We start from the raw sequence: 21,826 nt of genomic DNA, 5'->3' as shown, positions 1-21,826 counted from the left end.
ACCCGGAGCGCAGGCCAACCCCCCGCCCGGCCACTTGAGCGGGCGGGCGGGCGCGCACCTACGCACCTACGCACGCACGCACGCACACCGGCCCCCCCCCCCGCCCCTCTGGTGCGCCAGCTACCAGGCGCGCGGTCACGTGGGCCCATCCCGGGACGGCTGGCGCGGGAAGCCGCGCGAGAGCGGGCCGCGGGGTGCGTGAGCCGGCGACGCCGCGTGACGTACGCGGCGCGGGAGCCGCCCCTCCCGCACGGAGGAGTCAGCCGGCCGCCCGCCGCGGCGGCCTCTGGGTAAGTGATGAGGCCCGGCCCCTGTGGGCTGCCCCGGGCTCAGTCCCTCCCGTCGCGAGCCGCCTGGGGCGGCGGCCTGCAGCTGCGTCGGTCGCGGGACAGATGCAAGTAGCTGGGGAGGGGGGTGTTTTTGGTCCGTTTGAGATGTCAGGGCAGTGGAGGAAAATGGCAACGGCGAGTGAGAACTGGGCCGAGGAGGTCCAGAGCTGCCCTTCGCTGACCGCACCAGGCGGCTGGTGCCTCCTGACGCAGGCCCGGAGAGGGCGCGGGGGCGCATTAAAGGCACGGAGTCCTTCCGGCTGCCAGTCCGGGTGCGACCGGCGCGGGAAGCCCCGACGGGCCTGAGGCATTCCCCAGGCAGCCGCACCCCCCGACCCCTCTCGCCAGTGGGCGGGTCTCCAGGTGCTACCTGCGGGACGCTGCAGCCACTGTCCTCCCTTTCCCACCCCCGTTTGTGACTACCTCGTCTCTAGGGCAGGAAGTCCCCACCATCCCCATAATTCATTTTTCTTTTTTCAGATTATATTAATCTCATTCTAAGCAAAGTCAGTTTTTCTTTTTAAAGCTTGCTCCGTCTATCACTGCCTTCTCTAGCACTCATTATTTGGAGAAAGCAAGCAAGCTCTTGTCAAGCTGCTCTAAGCTGTACCTGGAAATTGACAGCAGCTGACATGTTTCATAAATTAACGTCCGTTTCCTCCCAATGGCATGCATTCTCTTGAGACTAAAGTCTTTTTGGCAAAGCTGTTGATTCTCAAAGGATGTTGTGAAGTGTGTAAAGTACACTTTGTAATCACAAATTTTAAAGCTGAAAGGGACCTTATAGAAAATGCAGTTCATCCCTCTCATTTTACAGATGAGGACACTAGGCCGAAAGACTGTAGCGTGATCGAAGTCCCATACCTCTTTACTAACTGGACTCCAAGGCTCTAGATGCCTTGGTCGTTACGCTCCTCGCCGCAGCCGGAGTGCGGTGCCAGTTTAACCCAGGCACTGTAGAGACTATCTGCCAGAGGTGATTATGCTTGACTTGATTCCGGTTATTGAGAAATCAGACTTGGCTAGTGTGACGGCTCTGGTGTCTTAAGGAATGCAGTTGACTATTTCTAGGTGGAATAAGCTGCCTATTAATGTACTTTGGGCTCAAAGCTTGTCGTCCCCCCCCCCCCCAAATTCAGCCCTATTCTCTGCAAGAATAACCAAGATTTACAGCATTGGTTGCTTCCTTGGGTAAAGGCATCAAAGACCTCTTTAGCAATCTGCATGTGCTTTAATTAAGTGTAAATTATTAATCCATTATCAGACATCAGCTCTTTAATAGGGAACAAAACACCGATGGGATAGGAAGCAGAATGGATGAGTTCTGATGGCTGGGAGGTTATCAGGAAGCAGTGGAGCATCACAGGGATGGTCAGCAAGAAAAGAGGAGGGGACCTCACATGACTTGCTACACCTTTTTGCCCAGCCCTGCTCTGAATGTCTTGGAGGTAGTAGAGGGATTCTGCTCAGGTGTGGTCACTGTTTATTGAGTACCTGCAGTGGCTAGCTGCTTTCATAGATGAATTTTGAATACTTAGCAAAAAGGAGGTAGTATTGTCTCCATCTTACAAGCGAGGAAAGAGTCTCAGAGATTTACCTGGGTTCGATGATGCAGTCATTTGCAGTAGAGTTCAAGCCTAAATCACTTTATCTCCCAAGTCCGGTCAGTGCTCTTTTGCATTAGATCTTGCTACCATTTCTAGCCAGGAAGGGGATGAGAGAATCGCCTGTGGCTGATTTATTGGCGCCTGTGGCTGCCCAGAGAGGCTGAGCAGGACTTTCAGCTGCCCTCTATGCCTTAGAAAGTGGAGCTGTGTGCTTCCACCCTATCTCCTGAGGGGAATGCGAAGGAGCCAGGCTGTCTAGCTGGGGGGGAGGGGCCCAAGTGCCTTGGCCATAAATTACCCTGGCCAGGGCTGTGCTGGGAAGTGTTGCATAATGCTCTCCCCACCACTGAACCGAAGTGATTTATTTACTATGGTCCATAGATGGTGCTTGACCATCTTGTTAAAGAAAAACTTCTCCATTTTAGTAATAACAAGGCCAGAAAAAGCGTTGAGGGTTTTTTTCCCCTTGTCTTAAAAAGCAGCACAGGTGCTCTTATCTTGATAAATTATAAAGTATTTCTGCACCACTTCCTGTGCCCCCTTTCTGCTTATTTATTCCAAATTGCATGTGAACTTCAGTCTTTTGAGAGAAGAATGCTAAGAAAAATACTGTTCCAGTTTATAGTCACCAGGACAGGCTATGGAGTCAGACGTAGCTTTTGATCCCCACTTTATACTATTTGCTAGTTGCCTGTCCTAAGCCTAGGTTTTTTCCTCATCTGTAAAATGGAAATAAAAATAATACATATAGTCATGGTGAAGATTAAAAGAGATAATGTGCATAGAGCATTTAGCACAAGGCCTTGCACGTACTATTTATTCTGTATAATAATAGCTATTGATAATAACTAAACAGTGTTTCCTCTAGGATAGAAGAGATATTGCTACTTGAACTTGCTTAGGGAAAGTGGAGGAAGAGGAAAGAAAGTAACCTCAGTTTCAGGATTATTGGTTGAATTTATTAACACTTCTACTTTCCCTTTGCTAGTGGGAATATTTTTTCTTTCTTTCTTTCTTTTTTTTAACCTTACCTGGAGAAAAAGTGTTTATAGTGTTAAGTTAGTTATTTTTGAAAATTTTCTAATTCATTTCTTCCCTGGTTACAAATCAGTCATACAACGACTTTTTGTTCCCCCTGAAAAACCCTAGGCACTTTAAGCAAAGGGTTTCATTAGCCCATGTGGATAACGTGTTTGTGGAACATTCCATGGCAAAGGAAGTAGTGGTTCACCTATATTCAGAAGTTATAATCATTCTTGTTTATACTGTATTCTAGGTGTGTACTAGCATTGTTGTTTTCCAGCTTTCTCCTGTCCTGTGAGTAGCTTATTCTTCTTTCAGAAATGCAGACTTTATTTTTTTAGCAGACTAAGAAGAATCTTTTCCTTTCCTTTACGGGGTTCTGGTATTTTTAAAGTCCGGTAGCAATTTGCCCTCACTGGTGTTAGCATTCTTGTTTGCCTGGTGTTGCGGCTTTATCAGGCATCCCACATGTTGGTTAGATGGGGATAGAGATGTAGTAGGCTGGCTGTGTCTGCCAACAGGCAGGAGGCCCCAATCTAACGTTTCCCTGTTCCGTTAAAGGTTTCTAGAGCATGACTGCTCTTCCTGTGTCATCTACCACGTCTGCTTCTTACCCTCTTCTCTTATACTCTCAGTGATTTTCATAAGCAAATGCCTAGAATTACTGCAGGTTTTACCTCACACAATAATTTTCAGATTTGGAATTTCCATGTCATTTTCAGATATTATGAAAATAGGTATAATGGTGTATGAGAGAGTTAAATACACCTCTTTTTCCTAAGTACTTTTTAAAAAGTTTGAAAATGTTGTGTTCCTCGTCTGCCCCCAATACCCATCCTACTAGTTTGGGAATATTTTTGTTTCTTAATCTGGCTAATATTTTAGTTTAAAGTTAAAATTAGAATTACAGTAGTTGATTTTTGTTCATTTAATGTAACTGGTATAATTCCCACATTTTGAGCACTTCTTGTGAAATTGCGTCATCTCTGTAACTTTAGTTTTGTGAAATAGTCTCTAGGGTTTCCTTTGTCCCTTGTTCTTTTAATGCAGTGGTTCTTCATTGAGGCATTATATTAGAATCACCTGAGGAGCTTAAAAAAGGATCTGTGCCTTACCCTCAGCAGTTCTGTTTGGGTTCATCTGGAGTAAGACTCAGGCATCAGTACAACTCTACATGGAAGGTTTTACAATGCAGTCAGCAGTTAGAGCCACTATTCTGGGGTAAAATGATTTCTGCAGACATTCTCTTGGTTATAAAACGTTACACCACCACAATCATGTGAAAGTACATTAAAAAGTTAAAATCCTTGTATAAAGTCTTATTATGTAGCACTTTGGATATTTCTGCTTTTACCTTTGTATTTATAGCCATGAGTAAGTATCTCAGAAAAGCTGTGCACATTCCTGGGCCGACTTTCCTGTCTCCATGTCTTAACAATAATTAATAATAAAGTCACAGTGGTGAGAACCACAAAGAAAATATCTAAGACTTTGTTTTCCAAAGAAACAGATGTCTTACTCCTTTTGTTTCTTCTTTTATTAAAGATTCTTATAGCCTGCAAGAATGAAAAGCTGTGTATTGTAGGACATCATTCTGGCTACCATAGATCTGAGAGTCCAGTCTAACTATTATAATAGATTTTTTAAAATAAATAAAAATCAAACATGTTGGATATCAAGCTAACTTTGAATTCAGCTAACATAGATACTAGTATTAAGCTGTACTAGCTTACTTAGTTTGAGCTAACCCAGAGTTATTGCAGTCTAGTAAGTAAACAAGGTGTTTGTAGTCTCTTAAATATCAGTGCTATTATTATAAATACCACTTTGATAACAGATAAAGCATTTTAATATGTAGGACCGTTACATTTGGCTATAGTATTTGTAAATATAATGATAGGTTATTTTTTTGCAACCTCTCTCACATTTTGAATTTCCACCAAAAATTCTCACATGTGACTTCTAAGATGTTTCTGTATACATAGGAAACTTTGGCTGTTCCACGTACTAAAGAAAATAAAATGAGTGGTCAAAAAATGATGAGCAAAGGCTATATAAAAAGCCTAGCTAATAATCTGCAAAGTAAGTTACATTAGAAAAACGTTCTGAATAACTTTGTGATGTATTGGCTCTATTAACATGAGGTAAAATCTGGTTGTGCTGCCTTAACACATGAAAGGTCTATTATGCAAACAAATTTGGATGAACTTATATGTGTGTGTGTGTGTGTGTGTGTGTGTGTGTGTATATATATGTATGACTTCTTTTTTTGTTAACAGATTTGAGTTTGTTTCATGTTATAAACTTGGAACATTTACCCCCTTATTTGATTCAATATATTTGCAAAGTCTGCCATCAGTATATATGTTGAAAGTTCTAGATGGGAATTTTGAAGAAAGGGCACTGAGTTTAAAGTCAGACTTGAACTGAAGTTCTACCAACACCATTTAACAGCTAGTTGTCTGACTTTGGGTACCTTTCCTGCCTTCTCTGAGCCTGTGGTTTCTTAAGCAGAAAATGGAAGTAATACAGTACCTGCTTCACTACCTCATAGGATCAAAAAAAGATAGTGTAGGGCAGAGGTTCTCAAAGTGTGGTCCAAGGACCCCTTGAAGGTTCCTGAAACCCTTTCAGTGGGTTTACAAGTATCTCCCTTTTGCCAAGGCCAAATTCTCTTAATACATTTGAACCAAAACAACATGTGGCAACAGATTGATTGCAGAAGCAGAGAAAAGAACCCAGCTGTATTTTTTAAAGCCAGGTATTAAAGAGGATTGCAAAATATAAAGCAATGCCACCCTTCTCACTTAAAAAAAAAAAATTATTTTTTAGAATGTGTTATTTATATTAATGTGTAATGGGTTTATTGTTATTTCAAATATATTAAAATTTTAAAAATTTCTCTTAATTCTGCACATGGTAAATATTGATAAATATAATCCACATAAACAACAGTTCTTAACAGCCCTTAATACTTTTCTTAAGAGTGTAAATGGATCTTGAGACCAAAACTTTTTAGAACTGCTGATAAAGGGTGACGGCTGAGTTCCTATCAGGACGATTCTGCAAATAAAAATTATAAACTTGAAAAAAAGTTTTAAAAACGACCAGATGGCATTCGAGAGTGACAAAAAGCAAGCAGAAACTGGAATGAGGTCTACGCTTGGAAGAATGGAACAGCTGTGAATAATTTTCCATTTTTATAGCTTTTAGCCGGAGAGAAGTCCCCAGTTGGGGACGGCTGGCTAAAACTGTGATAATAACCTGTAGTCTTACTTGCTTGAAGAAAAGAGGACAGAGTTCAGAGTGACCACACAGGAAGAAAGTAAGGAGGAAAATCCTAGAAAGGATGTTGGGGGGAGACCCCAAATCCTGTATCTAAACTCAGCTTGGATCTCTTGCCAGCCCCTAAACGTATACTTGTGTTGAGCAGCCTCCAAACAGCACACCTAGCACTAAAAAAACTAAACCACGGGGAGGCAGAACTTGGAGTTTAAGTTCAGCCTAGTTAATTTGCAAAAAACAAAACAAAAACATCAGTACGCTTTAGAAGAGTATTACAGTACCTAGAGTCTTTAGTAATCACAGTGTCTAAGATACTATCCACAATGACTAGACATATGAAGAAACAGGAAACTGTCACCCTAATTAATGGAGATTGACCCCAAGATGACCCAGAGGTTGGATTTAGCTGAGAAGATTTAAAGCAGCTACTATAACTATGCTCAAGGATGTAAAGCAAAATAAGGTTGTAATGTGTGAACAGACTGGAAATCTCAGCAGAGAAGTAGAAACTAAGAAAGAATGAGGTGAAAATTTTAGTCCTGAAAAAAAGAATGGGTTAGATTAGGAATGATGGTGAACTTGAAGATAAGTAAATAGAAATGATCTCATCTGAAGCAGAAAGAGAAATACGTTATTGTGTGTCAAAGTTCTCTATAAATTTCAACACTCTATATTAGCATCAGGGATTAATAGGTTTGTTTCAAGGCCTAAACTCACCTCTTCCCTCTGCATATGGACTGACTTCATAGTTTGTAAATCAATGCCATCTAAGAGTACGCTCAAATTCTCTGTCCTTACTGCAACCATCTGCTTTCCACCATCAGAAAAAGAGATTGCTTTTTTCTCCATGGCTACCTGCTACACCTATACTTTTTAAATTAATTAATTAATTAATTAATTAATTTTTGTCTGTGTTGGGTCTTCGTTGCTGCGTGTGGGCTTTCTCTAGTTTCAGCGAGTGGGGGCTACTCTTTGTTGCAGAGCGTGGGCTTCTCATTGTGGTGGCTTCTCGTTGCGGAGCACAGGCTCTAGGCGTGCAGGCTTCAGTAGTTGTGGCATGTGGGCTCAGTAGTTGTGGCTCGTGGGCTCTAGAGCTCAGGCTCAGTAGTTGTGGCGCACGGGCTTAGTTGCTTTGTGGTATGTGGGATCTTCCCGGACCAGGACTCAAACCTGTATCCCCTGCATTGGCAGGCGGATTCTTAACCACTGCGCCACCAGGGAAGTCCCTACACTTACACTTTTGATTGCATTCTTTCCGGCTTCTAGAGATTACACCCCTCTTCAGCCTGAAAGTCTTTGATCTGCAGTTTCCTCAATGTCCTGTTCTGTCTGTACCTACCCTTTATGACCTCTGCTTTCTGACATTCCCCTGCAGTCAGATATTTTGCTCTTGCTGCTTTCCCAGACTGTTGTCAGAGGTCACCAGAAACCTCTTGGTCAGCACACTTGGGGGTGTTTGTAATAGGCCTCATCCTGTGTTTCTTTGCAGCATTTTATACCATTGCCACCTCCTCCCACCAAGGTTCTTGCCTTTTCTTTATCTCTCTCAATGACAATATATTTTCTTATTTTTCGTCTTCTGTCTAGTTGTACTGTTCTTGTCTTTCAAGGATTCATTCTTAGCTCTTTCCCCCTCTTATTTCACGCAGTAGTCCCATCTAATCATGGTGACTTCAGCCTTGTTATTGCAGAGAATCTCCTTTCCAGTGCTGCCTGTTGTCTCCACTGGTAACTAAACATTTCTACTCAGATGTCCTAGAGTGGACACATCGAACTCACTGTGTCCAAAATGAAACTTCTCTCTTACCAAGCCAGTTTCTGTGCCTCTCCTCTGGCATTCTGCTATGCTACCTTTGTATCAACCTAGCACATGGCAGTTACTCTGCAAATAGGACCCGAAGCAATGAATGAATTCTTGCAGTTACCCAAGCTGGAATTCCGAGACTCACTTTTGACTTGATCTTCTCTGTGGCTGACCACATCCAGTCCTCTGCCACGTCATGTCAGTCTCCATCTGGTATATCTTCTTGTATTCCTTTCTTCATTCCCACTGCTGTTATTTGTATATTGCAGAAGGCTACTTGCTGGTCTTTATTTCTCCATGCCTTTCCCTTACTAATCTTTTATGTATGTCGCTACTAAAGCAGTTTTGATTCCCAGGCCTAATGATGGTGATTTTACTCATTCTATTTTTTTCTGCCTGGAATGCTATGTTCACCTTCTGCCTGTTCATCGAAATCCAGTTCAAATGCATTATTTTTCATTGGGTTTCCTGTCATTTATCTCCCCCTCATAGTGTGTTCTCCAACTGCTGTTATTGGCACTTATCACTTTTACTTCATGTCATAGTTACTGTGTTTTATGTTTTGTCTCCCCTATTAGCCTATAATCTTGATTGCAACATCGTAATTTTTTTCTGTCCCCGTGCCTTGTACAAGGCATGCTTTCAAATATTTTTTCTTTATTAAATTTCTCTTCACAAAATATTTGTTCGATAAGTGAATTTAACTGTTACTCATAGAACATTAACCACAGATTTTTGTATATGTGGCTTTTTAGTGTGCTATTTTCATTTCCACATGGTTCAACAGTTCACTATACTAATGCACTGTATGTATAAATATATATATATATATATGGAACTGTTGAAAACATTTATGATCTGAGGGGGGTTTTTTGGAGACAGTTTGTAAGACTGGTTTAAGGTACTTCAATTTGAACCATTTTATTGAATCTAAGACATGTTTTCACATATTGAAATCTCCAACATAGAGTTTTATTTTGGTTTTTTAATCTCCTTATAAATTGGTGGTATTTTAGAATCAGGAAAATGGTAAATACAATAAATATTGACTTTTGGTTAATTGGCCTTTTGGAACAATACCCACAACCTGGATTTTCGTTTATATTCTTAGAAGGTAGACTCAGGTCTCTGTAGGCTCTGTTATCTTATTTCTTATTTCATTGATGCTTAAAAGCTTTTAAAATGAGATTGTATGGGAGAGTTTTGTTTTGTTTTGTTTTTTTACTCGGGGGGAGGAGTAAGGGAAACTACTATGTTTGAATTAGTAGGATTTTTAAAAGTAATGATGCCAAAAGCTCAGTTTCTCTGTACACTGGTGCCGAATTGAATCTTGGAGACAGAGTTTTGGGTGTAGTAGAAAAGGATAGCTTTATTACTTTGCCAGGCAAAGGGGGGACACAGTGGGCTCCTGCCTCTAAAAACTATGTATCCCAACTTGGAGAGGATACTGAGAAGTTTTATAGTAATGGTTCCAAGAGGGCATGATCAACTCATGGACATTCTTCTGATGGGTTGGTGGTGAGGTAAGTAGGAGTCAGCAACATCAACCTTCAGGTTCCATCTGGTCTGGGGTCTGCATGCTTGTGGGCAGCATACCATTGTTAATCTTAACTTCTCCCACCTGGAGGGGGTTTCAATATCTCCAAAACAGCTCAAAGATATTGTTGTGTGTATCCCTTGATGGGGAACCAAGACCTTGCACAAAGGCTGCACTATTGTTTCTATGACTGTTTATTTCTCTCTGGTCTAGCATCCCCTCCTTTCCCGAATTAACAACTGCTTTAATCTGCCTGTTGGAATTCAGGGAAGGTCATGGAGGCTGAATGAAAGCTATGTCTTGTAATCAAAGAAATGGGGGACACAGAAAGGCTTTGTGCCCAGGAGCCCCACAGGGCCCTGCTCAGTATCGTAATGTATGAATGTAGAGTTAAAAGAAGCAAGTTGCAGGATTCCTAAAGTATAATATTATTTGTATAAAATTTTAAAACATGCAAAACAATGCCAAACGTTCTTAAGGAATCTGAACACATGCAGTAAGAATGTGATAATGTACAGGAGAGTCATAAACACCAAAATCAAGATGGTGGTTACCTTTGGAGGCAAGGTGGGTGGGGGGGTAGAGTGTGGGAGAGATGCCAGGGTGTCTCTACCCTGTTTGTAATGTTTACTTTTTGTGCCCAGGGGTGGGTGGTTGTTACCTTGTTCTCTTTACCTACTGTCTGTCTGAAATATTTCAACATATTCAAACAGTATAGTTCCCCCCACCCTTAACTCTCTGCTCCCTAGTTTCCCTCCCAGAAGCAAAACTGGTTTCTTTGAACCTTTCCAGACATGTGTACATAAACAAGAATATATTTATGTGTAAATTCCCCCACCTTTAAAAATAAAATAACCACTCTACCACTTTTACATAAATAGTCTTCTCTACACAGTTTTACATTTTGCTTTTTTTACTTACTATGTCTTGGATATTATTCCATATTAGTACATTATATGTGTAGTTTTTTTTTTTTTAATTAATTAATTAATTTATTTTTGGCTGCATTGGGTCTTCGTTTCTGTGTGATAATTAATTTATTTTTGGCTGCATTGGGTCTTCGTTTCTGTGTGAGGGCTTTCTCTAGTTGCAGCGAGCGGGGGCCACTCTTCATCGCGGTGCGCGGGCCTCTCACTGTCGCGGCCTCTCATGTTGCGGAGCACAAGCTCCAGATGCACAGGCTCAGTAGTTGTGGCTCACGGGCCCAGTTGCTCCGCGGCATGTGGGATCTTCCCAGACCAGGGCTCGAACCCGTGTCCCCTGCATTAGCAGGCGGATTCTCAACCACTGCGCCACCAGGGAAGCCCCTATGTAGTTTTAATAAAAATAGATTTAACCTTTTATCAATAGTAATTGCCTTTATCTTTACCAGTTATAATCTAGACTTTATCCACTAATAAGTATAAATGTTTGTTTTGCTGTGTCGCATTTGCTTAAGCAGTAGGAAATCTGGGTTTCTCCCCGATTCTTCTTTGCAGGCTTCCCAGGGTGCTTGATGTGTAGACTGCTCCCTAGGCTCCTTCAGTTGATGAGTCGTGTTTTTTTCTGGGAGGTGGAGAGGGAGGACATTGGGGCTCTGGAGTCCAGTGCCTGGGTTTGAATCCCCTGCTCTGCAACTTACGACCAGTGTGATCTTGGGTCAGTTAACTCTCTGTGCTGATTGTTTCTTCATCTGTAAGATGCATTGAGTATTTCCTTTCTCATAGAGTTGAACTGAAAATTAAATGAGTGAAAAATGCCTGACACACAGGAAACAGTATAAACCGTTGACTATTTTTATTATATTATCCACCACTCAGCATTTTGCTGCCCAAGCTACTGCCAGTCTCCAGACAGCTAAACCCACACTCTCATCACTGACCTCCTTAAGACTTTGGTTTCTCTGGTTAGTAGGAAAACTTCATTTCTTTTTTTAGGACCTGCTTTTTTAGAGGAGGTTCTCCCAGCACCCCAGGGATGCCCTTTATACCACAGCTGCCTTCTCTCTGCACAGTTGAGGTGGAGAAGGTGGAGGAAGGAGAAGGTGGCACAGCCTCCCACCTCCCAGGGCCCTCACGAATGTTCTTGCTGCTCTGCTCACACTAGACTTCTCCGCCAGAATTCTTTTGCATGTTCTTCCTCATGCGTGATTTTTTCCCCTGAGACCAGTGGTCCCATCCTTCATTCTACTTCTTTGGGAACCTCCATGCTTGTATGTGTTTGAGTCCAGTTAAGGTCAGGGCTTAGGTTCTTTCCCATTGGGCTTCAGGCCCCATGTGAATCTGGGGATGTGGCTTGACATCTATTTTAAGGGCTCCTGTGACTGAAAAGTTACCCAAACATTATATGATAGTTAGGAGGCCAGTGTCCCCTGAGCATAACAGAGGATCCCTAAGGAGCAGTGACAGCTCTAGCCCAGGCAGGACACACTGTAATGTTATTAACATTTATAGTCAACATTTGAATAGTAGTTTCCATTACAAGGTGCTTTTCACATAACTTATCTCATTTGGCCCTGAGGCAAGGATCAGTACCTCATTCCCATTTTTGCCAGTGAGGAAACTGAGGACTAGAAACTGTGGTTGCATAGATAAAAAAGGACAGACTTCCTTTCACGTCTTTGTCACCACACCAAGCCACCTTCTTACCAGATTTTAAAAAGGCCACATTTTATCATTTCAGCAGGGTTGAAATCAATTGTCATAATGGGGTATTTAATGTTAGCTAAGTTTGGGGTAAAATTAACAGTATTGAAAACTGTTGAATAATTTCATTTAAATTTAGGTCTCCTTGTATTCTGTAGGTTTGTGTGATCTATAGCCAACCTTGTAAAAAAAAAAAAAATCTATATTATCCTTTTTCAGAGCCACAATGGACACAGCTAGCCATAGCCTTGTCCTTCTGCAGCAGCTGAACATGCAGCGAGAATTTGGTTTTCTGTGTGATTGCACAGTTGCTATTGGAGATGTCTACTTCAAAGCCCACAGAGCAGTGCTTGCTGCTTTTTCTAACTATTTCAAGATGATATTTATTCACCAAACAAGGTAAGGATGTGCTTCTGTAAATCAGAAGAATTTTTGATACTGTGATATAGCTAAGCCTTATTATAATCTCATTTTGGGGATTCTTTGTTACGGGATCACCTTAGGAAATAATAAAAATTTGTAATTTTTTTACGCATCTGTCATTAAACTCTATGTAGAGTCCATGGTAGAAGATAAGAATGAAAACAATAATGGCTAAAATCTGTTGAAGGCTTATACCATAAACAAGCACTAAGCATTTATCTAATGTAAATTCTGTTATCCATACTTTTTTAGAGAAAAAGAAACTGTAACTGAGTTGTTCAGTAACTTGTCCATCTAGGATTATACAGCTGATATATTAAACTCAAATGCAAATCAGTGCTCTTAATCACTAAGTCATTGATTTCTGTTCCATAACACTTTCACAGCAAGGTTTCAACGTCATAACTCTGCCCACTTTATATTCCGTATTACAGTTCAAATGTCGTTTGTTTCAAATATTTTTTCAAAAAAGTTTTTCTAAATTTAGATTACCCCAACATGGGGTATTAGGGAGGGGGCTATAAAGTGGTATCCAGATTCTGAGCTCTTGAAAAAAAATAGCTTTAATACCTCCTAGGTTAAAAGTGATGCAACACTGTATGATTTTTTAAAAGACCTTACATGGTGGCACTTCTCTGGCGGTCCAATGGTTAAGACTCTTTGCTTCCAGTGCAGGGGCCATGGGTTCAATCCCTGGTCGGGAACTAAGATCACATGCCAGGTGGTGCAGCCAAAAAAAAAAAAAAAAGTTTATAGTCTAAGAGAGAGGTAATGCATGTAAAGGAAATAATTGCAGTGTAATTGATCTCTTTGTGCCTCAGTTTCCTTCTCTGTAAAACACTAGAATAATATACCCACCCCATGGTGTTGAGAAGATTAAATGGATTAATAATATTAAAATGCTTAGAACAGAGCTTTGCACTGTTAGCTGCTGCTATTAATAGTTACTGTGATGTCTATAATAGAAGTGCTGCACAAGGTAGAGTGGAGTGTCAGCAGCCTTATTTTGAGAAGGTTGGAACAGGTTTTACAGAGGCTCTGAATGTTGAAGGATCAGGAGTTTTTCAGATATTGTAGAGGAACGCAAGAAGTTACAGTTGCAGGCAAAGGGGAAAAATGCATGAAAACATACGCAGATATGAACCAGGCTAGCACATTCAGAAAATGGAGTAGATCAGAATGATTGGAATATATGACACAAAGGGGAGAGGAGGTTAGAGTCGGGGACAGGTCATGGGTAGTCTTTTCTGCCACGCAGAAGAGTTTCCTCTCCGACTTAAGTGTCAGTGTAGAAACTAGATTAGAAACACTACCTTCACATAAGCCTCATCTGAGAGCAGTGAGTTGGTTCAGCACTTAAAGCACCTATTGTGTACCAGGCACCATGCTAAACTAAATTCAGGCGATACAAAGGTAGCAGGCCTACTTTGTGGTATCTCTGTTGAGCAACTAAAAATCCTCAGTTAAAAGAGCTCTGTGATGATATAAAAAACCCCTGCCACAGACCATGGCAGTGAGGTAAGAGTCACAGGTAAGAGTGAAACCCAAGAGGGAATCCTAAAACATCAGGACTAAAGAAATGGATTGCCGGCATACTGACTCTTGCTTTCTGATGTATTGACACAAACTTTTGCTTCAGGGAAGGTAAGTCCATCAACTGATTCCATTGTTCCTTGTCATCCAGCATTTCCCTCAGGTTGTTTTTATCCTAATTTTGCAGGGTGTTTCCTGATTTCTTGTTACACAGTTATTTCCATCTATTTTCTGAATTCTAGATTCATATGTGAAAATTGGGCTTGAGATTAATGTAAACCTTTTCAAAGTTACACTTGTATTCATTTGCGATTTAAAGAGTAGATATATTAATACAGTTTGGAAGCCAAAATAAGGTTAGTGTGATTTGAATTCTAAATAGTACCAATTCCAATAGACCCTTTTAAAATTTTTAATTATTTTTTATTATGGTACAATGTATGTAAACATAAAATTTGCCATTTTAACCATTTCTATTTGTACAATTCAGGGGCATTAATCACATTCACAGTGTTATGCAACCATCACCAGTATCTATTTCTAAAACTTTTTATCACCCCAGAAAGAAACTGTAGCCATTAAATAACAACTCCCCATTCTCTCCACCCCCAAGCTCCTGGTAACCTCTAATCTATTTTCTGTCTCTATGAATTTTCCTAATCTAGATGTTTCTTATAAGTGGCATCATATAAAATTTGTCCTGTTGTGTCTGGCTTATTTCACTTAGCATGTTTTCAGGGTTCATCCATTTTGTAACATATATCAGAACCTTATTCCTTTTTATGGCTGAATAACATTCCATTGTATGTATATACTGCATTTTGTTTATCCATTCATCTGCTGATGGACACTTGGGTTGTTTCTAGCTTTTGGCTAATGTGAATAATGCTGTAATGAATATTGGTCTATAGGTATCTGTTTGAGTTCCCGATTTCAGTTCTTTTGGTTATATACCCAATAGACTGTTAAGTTCCTTAAGAGCAGGGTACCTATTTTATTCATCATTTTTCTACCCCCTGGCATGCAGTTTAAGTGCATATCACTTAGGAGTCACTAATTAAATGTTCAACTAATCAGAATATCTGTGTTTCTTAACTTCAGGCAGTAGATTGAATATATGAAGACTTGTTGCTGCGCTATAAAACTGGTATACAATGAAAATTTAAGCTTTTGTTGCTGAGTTTCATCAAGGCAGATTGCTAAGTTAGAACTTCTTAGGAAGAAACTGCTTTAGCCTAAGACTGTGTACTGCTAACTAAAAGGCCAACCGGGTTGTTTTATTCTGTGTGGGTCTGTTTTTTTGTTTTTAACAGTGAATGCATAAAAATACAACCAACTGACATCCAACCTGACATATTCAGCTATTTGTTGCACATTATGTACACGGGGAAAGGGCCAAAACAGATTGTGGATCATAGTCGTTTGGAGGAAGGGATTCGATTTCTTCACGCCGACTACCTTTCTCACATTGCGACTGAAATGAATCAAGTGTTCTCACCAGAGACCGTGCAGTCCTCAAATTTATATGGCATTCAGATCTCAACGACCCAAAAACCAGCTGTCAAACAAGGGCTGGAGGTCAAGGAAGCTCCTTCCAATAACAATGGAAATAGAGCTGCTGTCCAGGGTGACCACCCCCAGTTGCAGCTCTCTCTTGCTATTGGGCTGGATGATGGCACTGCAGACCAGCAGAGGGCCCATCCTGCTGCCCAAGCCTTGGAGGAGCACCAGAAGCCCCCCGTGTCCATCAAGCAGGAGAGATGTGACCCAGAATCTGTGATTTCCCAGAGCCATCCCTCACCCTCTTCAGAGGTGACAGGCCCCACTTCCACCGAAAGCGGTATCAAAATACACCTATGCCATTACTGTGGGGAACGTTTTGATTCCCGTAGTAATCTGAGACAACATCTCCATACCCACGTGTCTGGATCGCTCCCATTTGGTGTACCTGCTTCCATTCTGGAAAGTAACGACCTTGGTGAAGTGCATCCACTTAATGAAAATAGCGAGGCTCTTGAATGCCGCAGGCTTAGCTCCTTCATTGTCAAGGATAATGAGCAGCAGCCTGACCACTCAAACCGGGGTACCACAGAGCCTTTGCAGATCAGTCAAGTGTCTTTGATCTCCAAAGACACTGAGCCAGTAGAATTAAACTGTAATTTTTCTTTTTCAAGGAAAAGAAAAATCAGCTGTACCATCTGTGGTCATAAATTTCTCCGAAAGAGCCAATTACTGGAGCACATGTATACACACAAAGGTAAATCTTACAGATATAACCGATGCCAAAGGTTTGGTAATACATTAGCCCAGAGATTTCAGCCATATTGTGACAGCTGGTCTGACGTCCCCCTGAAAAGTTCTCGCTTGTCACAAGAACAGTTAGACTCATCTTGTGCCTTAGAGTCAGAACTCACACAAGAAAATGTGGATACTATCCTGGTTGAGTAGCAGTTTCTCCTTCAGGATTTTTGTATCAGTTCTGAAAAAGAAAACTCACATGCATTTTTTAATTCATAAATTATTTTTCTCCTCAAGTTCTATTGACTTTTTCTTTACCATTTATCCATAGTTTTAAGGTTGTATGTATTAGATCTTCTTATTGTGAGATATATTGATACATAGCTACTAAAATGTAACCTTCAATTAGGGCTGTGAACTTTTCATAAATTAAATCACAATTTAGAAATCAGAAATCAATATAGAAGTATGGAAGTTTTTCCAGGTTGTAGAATCTGTAAAATCAAATCGAATATGAAATAAGTGAAATCTTTTTTAAAGAATATTCTAGACTATCACTTTTGGTTAATGTTCCACATGAATTAAGCCCTTATGAGGATTATTTTAAAATATTTTCTGCCATATAGGGAATTAGTAGTTTTTAGTGCATAACTATATGTTATCATGTATAAAACATTTGTTTTAAGGCGTAGCTGTACCAAATCATGAGTAGTTTTAAATTACTTTTTACTTACTAGCTCTGCAACATCTTATGTGGCTTTATTTATTTTTTTTAACACTGAGCATACCTCATTTTCAATAAAAAATATTTAAAAGAGAGAAAGGGAGAAGAGTCAGAAACACACACAAAAACTTAAACAGTAAGATACATACACATAGATAAGCATAGAAGCCCCTGGTGTTAGAGACAGAAATTCAGATAGATCTGTGTTGACTGACACCCTAGTGTTGTTATCTTAATCTAGAGTGTTTTCTTAAAGACCTTAAGGGAGTTTGAGATTTTTATGACCAGAAGTTTACATGAGCTTATGAGGTAAATGATAAAATACAAATTATCTTTCTATCCACAGTATCAGAAGATTTTATAGGCTACCTGGGTTGACATTAATTTTCTAATCATCACCTGAAAAGGTAATTTTTCAGTGGCACAATTTTAACTTTTTTCTGGTCCATAAAACCAGCAGAGTAGGTATAGTCAGTGTCCTAGAACTATGTTTAAAATCCATGACAGCCTTCCCTCTGTGAATCAACTTAACTCCCTTTTATATTGGTGAAACTTACAAAGCTAAAATTCCAGAAAAATTAAAATTGGTGGACTGAATGATAGATTCTCCTGCTCTGTGTAGCTGGGAAATAGCTGGTTAAACTTCACCACAGAGGATAGACCTAAATTGTTTCTGAGATGTTTAAATTTAAAATACTAGATAGTCAAGGATAACAAAAGAGAGAGGCTTCAGAACAGCCTTATCTTTTTTTGTATGCTGCCCTGCTAAATTCTAAACCTCACAGGTATTTTAGTAAATTTAGTAAATTTGGTTTGTGAAGCTTAGAATTTAACTACATACAGAAACTGTTTGATCTCCTTCCTGACTGCTCACTTCTGCGGGTATTTCCTGACATCAGAGTTCCTCAACAGGATCCGAGTTCAGTCAGAAGGTAGCTCAAAGAGAAATCCAGCTCATTCTAAGGGCACAAAGGTTTTCTCTGGGTTATCAGTGAGTTTAGGTGAATTATGAACTGATAAGTTTTTCTTAAGGAGTGAATGAAGAAAACCAGTGGGCATTGTCTAAGGTGGTTGAGTTTCTGTCCTAGACAAGGATGGGGAAGCCTTGTGGGGTCCGGGTTGACATGTGTTAAGAGCAAAATCTAAGTAGCTATTGATACAGAGTCAGTTGTATTGGGAGTAGTTAAAACAAATGTATTGCTCTTTAGTGTCAGAGCTTCATCTAATCTTATACTTAAATCATTTAAGTAATTATTCAAACTCATACTGTCCTCAAAGACTTCATCTCATAGGATGAACACAAATATTAACATTGATTTCATGTATCTTAGGCTATTCTAGATATATTCCCTAGCCTTCTTCAAGTAAAATCTTATTTTTCTCATTTAGATAAAAATTTTCCTGATTTTTCTCTTCTGTTTTCTTTCCTACTTGCTCAGTCATTAGTCATTGACACAAGAAAGTGTGTATAGCTAAAGGGTGGGAGTAAGTGTGCATATGAATTGTGGTGTAGGGCAGCAGTTCAGGGCAGAGTCTGGATGTGGCAAAAGTTTGCTTTTGGCTGACTGTCCATGATAGACAACATTAACTTAAAGCAGAGATATATCTACTTTTGTTGGGTGTTAAGAAAAGAGTGCTTAACTGTATTTTTATTCTTATTCATAGAGTTCCTTTTAATATTAGGAATTCAAAGCAGATGTTCTTTCCTTCATCTTCACAGTATTCTGTCTGTAATAGGAAGTGGGAAAATGATTACTCCATTTTATAGGAAAAAATCCCAAAACTTGGGTTCCAGAGAGCCAGTGAATAGTGGTGTGGGGAATGACCCCAGTTTTATCTTTTTCATTCATTCAACAGGAATATTTTTAAAATAGCTGTTTTATGACTAACACTGTGCCCTGAGTGTATTTTTTTAAGACATGATTTCTCACTAAGAAAAATCTACTTTGTATAAAAAAGTCCTTCCAGCAAAACCCTTTAGTTTTGACTACATCATTTGTAAAATGGAGCTATTATCTTAGCCATATAGTATGGTTTGCATGATGATTACCAAACTCTTAAAACTGGAAATGCTGTGTACACCTTAATGTATTGGGCAAGTACTAGACAGACATTTCCGCTTTGGATCAGCTTAGAATTTTCCCTTCTTTCTAGATCCCACATATAGTTGTTCTCTGGAGGAAAACAGACTGTTTCAGTATTTGTCCTTATTAGCCTATTGTCAGAACTCAGTATCTGATAAGTGCAGTCTGCCTTATAAGAAAACCAAAATTTCTTGATTTATCTCTTGAGATTATTATCTCTTTCTCTGATTTTCTGATTTCCCATCTGTAAAGTGTCTATAAGCAATCCCTACCTCACAGGGGTGTTGTGAGGATTTGTATTCAAACTGTGTTAAGTTCTATCAGTATTATTGGTAAAAACCAACCATATAAAGAAAACTACATTCTACATGTTTTCTGCAGCTAAACCTATTAACTTTAGTATTCCAACTCATAAATTCTAGAATGTCTTAGAAGCAGTCATGTACTATTTAATACTCAATAATTAATTGGCAGAATTCTTATTTTTTGTTTACAAATACTCTAGAAACAGCAGTGTTGCTAGAATTCCTATTCTACCTACCATAGTTTAACCATCAGTATTTCTCTTCAGCCTTTAACAAGGAGGATATTAATTCTTTGGTGTTATTGGAAATGAAATCTTGCCAAGTTCAACTTTATTTAAAGTTCCCCCAAACATATTGTTTACATATAGGAAAAGGAACAAAAGCAATGGAGAAAATACCATTTTCATTTCTTTGATGTAGGTCATCTAAAAAGTAGATGGAGACCAGAAATGTAGCAGGGCGAATAACCGAGTAATTCATTATGTTTTGTCAAAATAGTAAGGCTTCACTTAAAACTGAAGGAAATACATATTAATCATGGAAGAAGATAGTCTGGAAAATGTGTAATTCCACTGATGTTTATTTGCACAGGCTAATTCTTGATGTTGTAACTCAGATCCTTGAGAAGTATCCATTTTTTTGTAGTAATTGAGGTAAAAATAGGCCATGTGAAGAATTTTCATAATGTAACTTGTATCTTTGTATGTTTTAAACTAAATGTAGCTCTATGGTATTTTATTATAAATTTTGAATTCCTAAGAATGAAATCTGTACATTTTTATTCTTTGCTGTACTTCTGTGTTTGTATGGTTGGACTTTTTTGAAAACTGGTAAGATTATACAATCCTATGCCTGGCTGTCTTAAATATAAGGAATTACAAAGTGATTTTTGTCTTCAAGACCTGGAAGAATCCTTTGTGCTTCAGTGTATATCTGTGCCACACTTGATTAATTAGTAGATATTGCTCCAATGCAATTGATGTTAGCTGTCATCAACTCTTCTATTTTGTGCCAAATAAAGTCATTTAGTCAGATTAAATAAAATATCAACTTAAAATACTTTCAAAGAAACTTGGATTTCAAAAACCTGGACAAAAAAAAAAAGGCAAAAGGGAATTCCCTGGCGGTACAGTGGTTAGGAGTCTGCACTTTCACTGCCGAAGGCCTGGGTTTGATCCCTGGTTGGGGAATTAAGATCGCACAAGCTGCACAGCACGGCCAAAAAAAAAGAAAAAAACCCAAAAACTTGTACAATGAAAAAGGGCCCCTGAAGAAATCTTCAAAGTACTAGTAATAGTAACACATAATACAGGAGACTGAAATCAATAATATATTGTATGGTTAAACTCTTCCACCTAATGTATCGTGAGTTTGCTTCAGAAACATTATTTCAGAAAGTTTCGTATTCTCCATTTGGAATGAAAACTCTGAATTTCATGTATTTTATCATGACAAATAAATTAATGTGACTTGATCATAAACGAAACCTTTTATTAGCTCAGCTTATAGAATGTGTTCTTATTTTACAGCAGTGTCTGCCAAATGTTGTCTTCCTAGTGTTGAGGTAATTAGTCTCTGTACCAGGTAACATTTTGGATGTGAGATGCAAAAATGCATCAGTGAGTCCGATTCTTACCAACCATAATCTGTGTTAATAGAAAAGTGGTGTCCTAATCAAGTGCTTTCCAACTGCCATTTCCGGAAAGAAAGGTAGTATGTAGTCATTTCCCAGAAGTTTCTTGCTTTGCTCCTTCCTTTCTTCCCTATTTTCTCTCTCTCTTCTCCAGTAGCGTAATCTGCAACAGTGGTTCTTAGCCAGGACACATTAGTCAGGGTTCTCCAGAGAAACAGAACCACACTGCCTGTGTGTGTGTGTGTGTGAGAGAGAGAGAGAGAGAGAAAGATTGATTGATTGATTGATTATAAAGAATTGGCTTATGCAGATATGGAGGCCAAGTCCCAAGATCTACAGTTGGTAAGATGGAAACCCAGGGAAGCCGATGGTGTAGTTCCAGTCCAAACTTTGCAGTTTGAGAATCACAAAGGCAGGAAAAGACCAATGTCCCAACTTAATAGGCAGAAGTTACCCTTACTCTCAGGAGGGTCAGCCTTTTTGTTCTATTCAGGCCTTCAACTGGTTGGACAAGGGCCACTCACATTAGAGAGGGCAGTCTACTTTACTCAGTCTACTGATTCAAATGTTAATCTCATCCAGAAACACAGACACATCCAGAATAATGTTTGACCAAATATCTGGGTATCCCATGGCCCAGTCAAGTTAGACACATAAATTTAACTATCACATGGGGT

General features: G+C 39.6%; 1 protein-coding gene across 6 annotated transcripts in view; it reads left to right on the top strand.

Moving 5' to 3' along the window:
- Window positions 1-167: 167 nt before the first annotated feature.
- ZBTB25 (zinc finger and BTB domain containing 25) overlaps window positions 168-21,826 on the top strand; it is a 121,416-nt gene continuing 99,757 nt past the window's right edge. For 4 of the 6 annotated variants that reach the window (XM_061180897.1, XM_061180900.1, XM_061180896.1 and 1 more), the window contains exons 1-3: window positions 168-290; window positions 12,429-12,608; window positions 15,479-16,422. In XM_061180897.1, the coding sequence (XP_061036880.1) occupies window positions 12,436-12,608; window positions 15,479-16,422 (1,117 nt within the window). In that variant the 5' untranslated portion in view covers window positions 168-290; window positions 12,429-12,435. The other 2 variants (XM_061180893.1, XM_061180894.1) reach the window with 2 other exon arrangements.

The sequence above is a fragment of the Eubalaena glacialis genome, chromosome 2 (genome assembly GCF_028564815.1).
Source record: "Eubalaena glacialis isolate mEubGla1 chromosome 2, mEubGla1.1.hap2.+ XY, whole genome shotgun sequence".
Taxonomy (NCBI): domain Eukaryota; kingdom Metazoa; phylum Chordata; class Mammalia; order Artiodactyla; family Balaenidae; genus Eubalaena; species Eubalaena glacialis.
The sequence above is the reverse complement of the archived record's forward strand: the minus strand, read 5'-3'. Positions and strand labels throughout refer to the sequence as shown.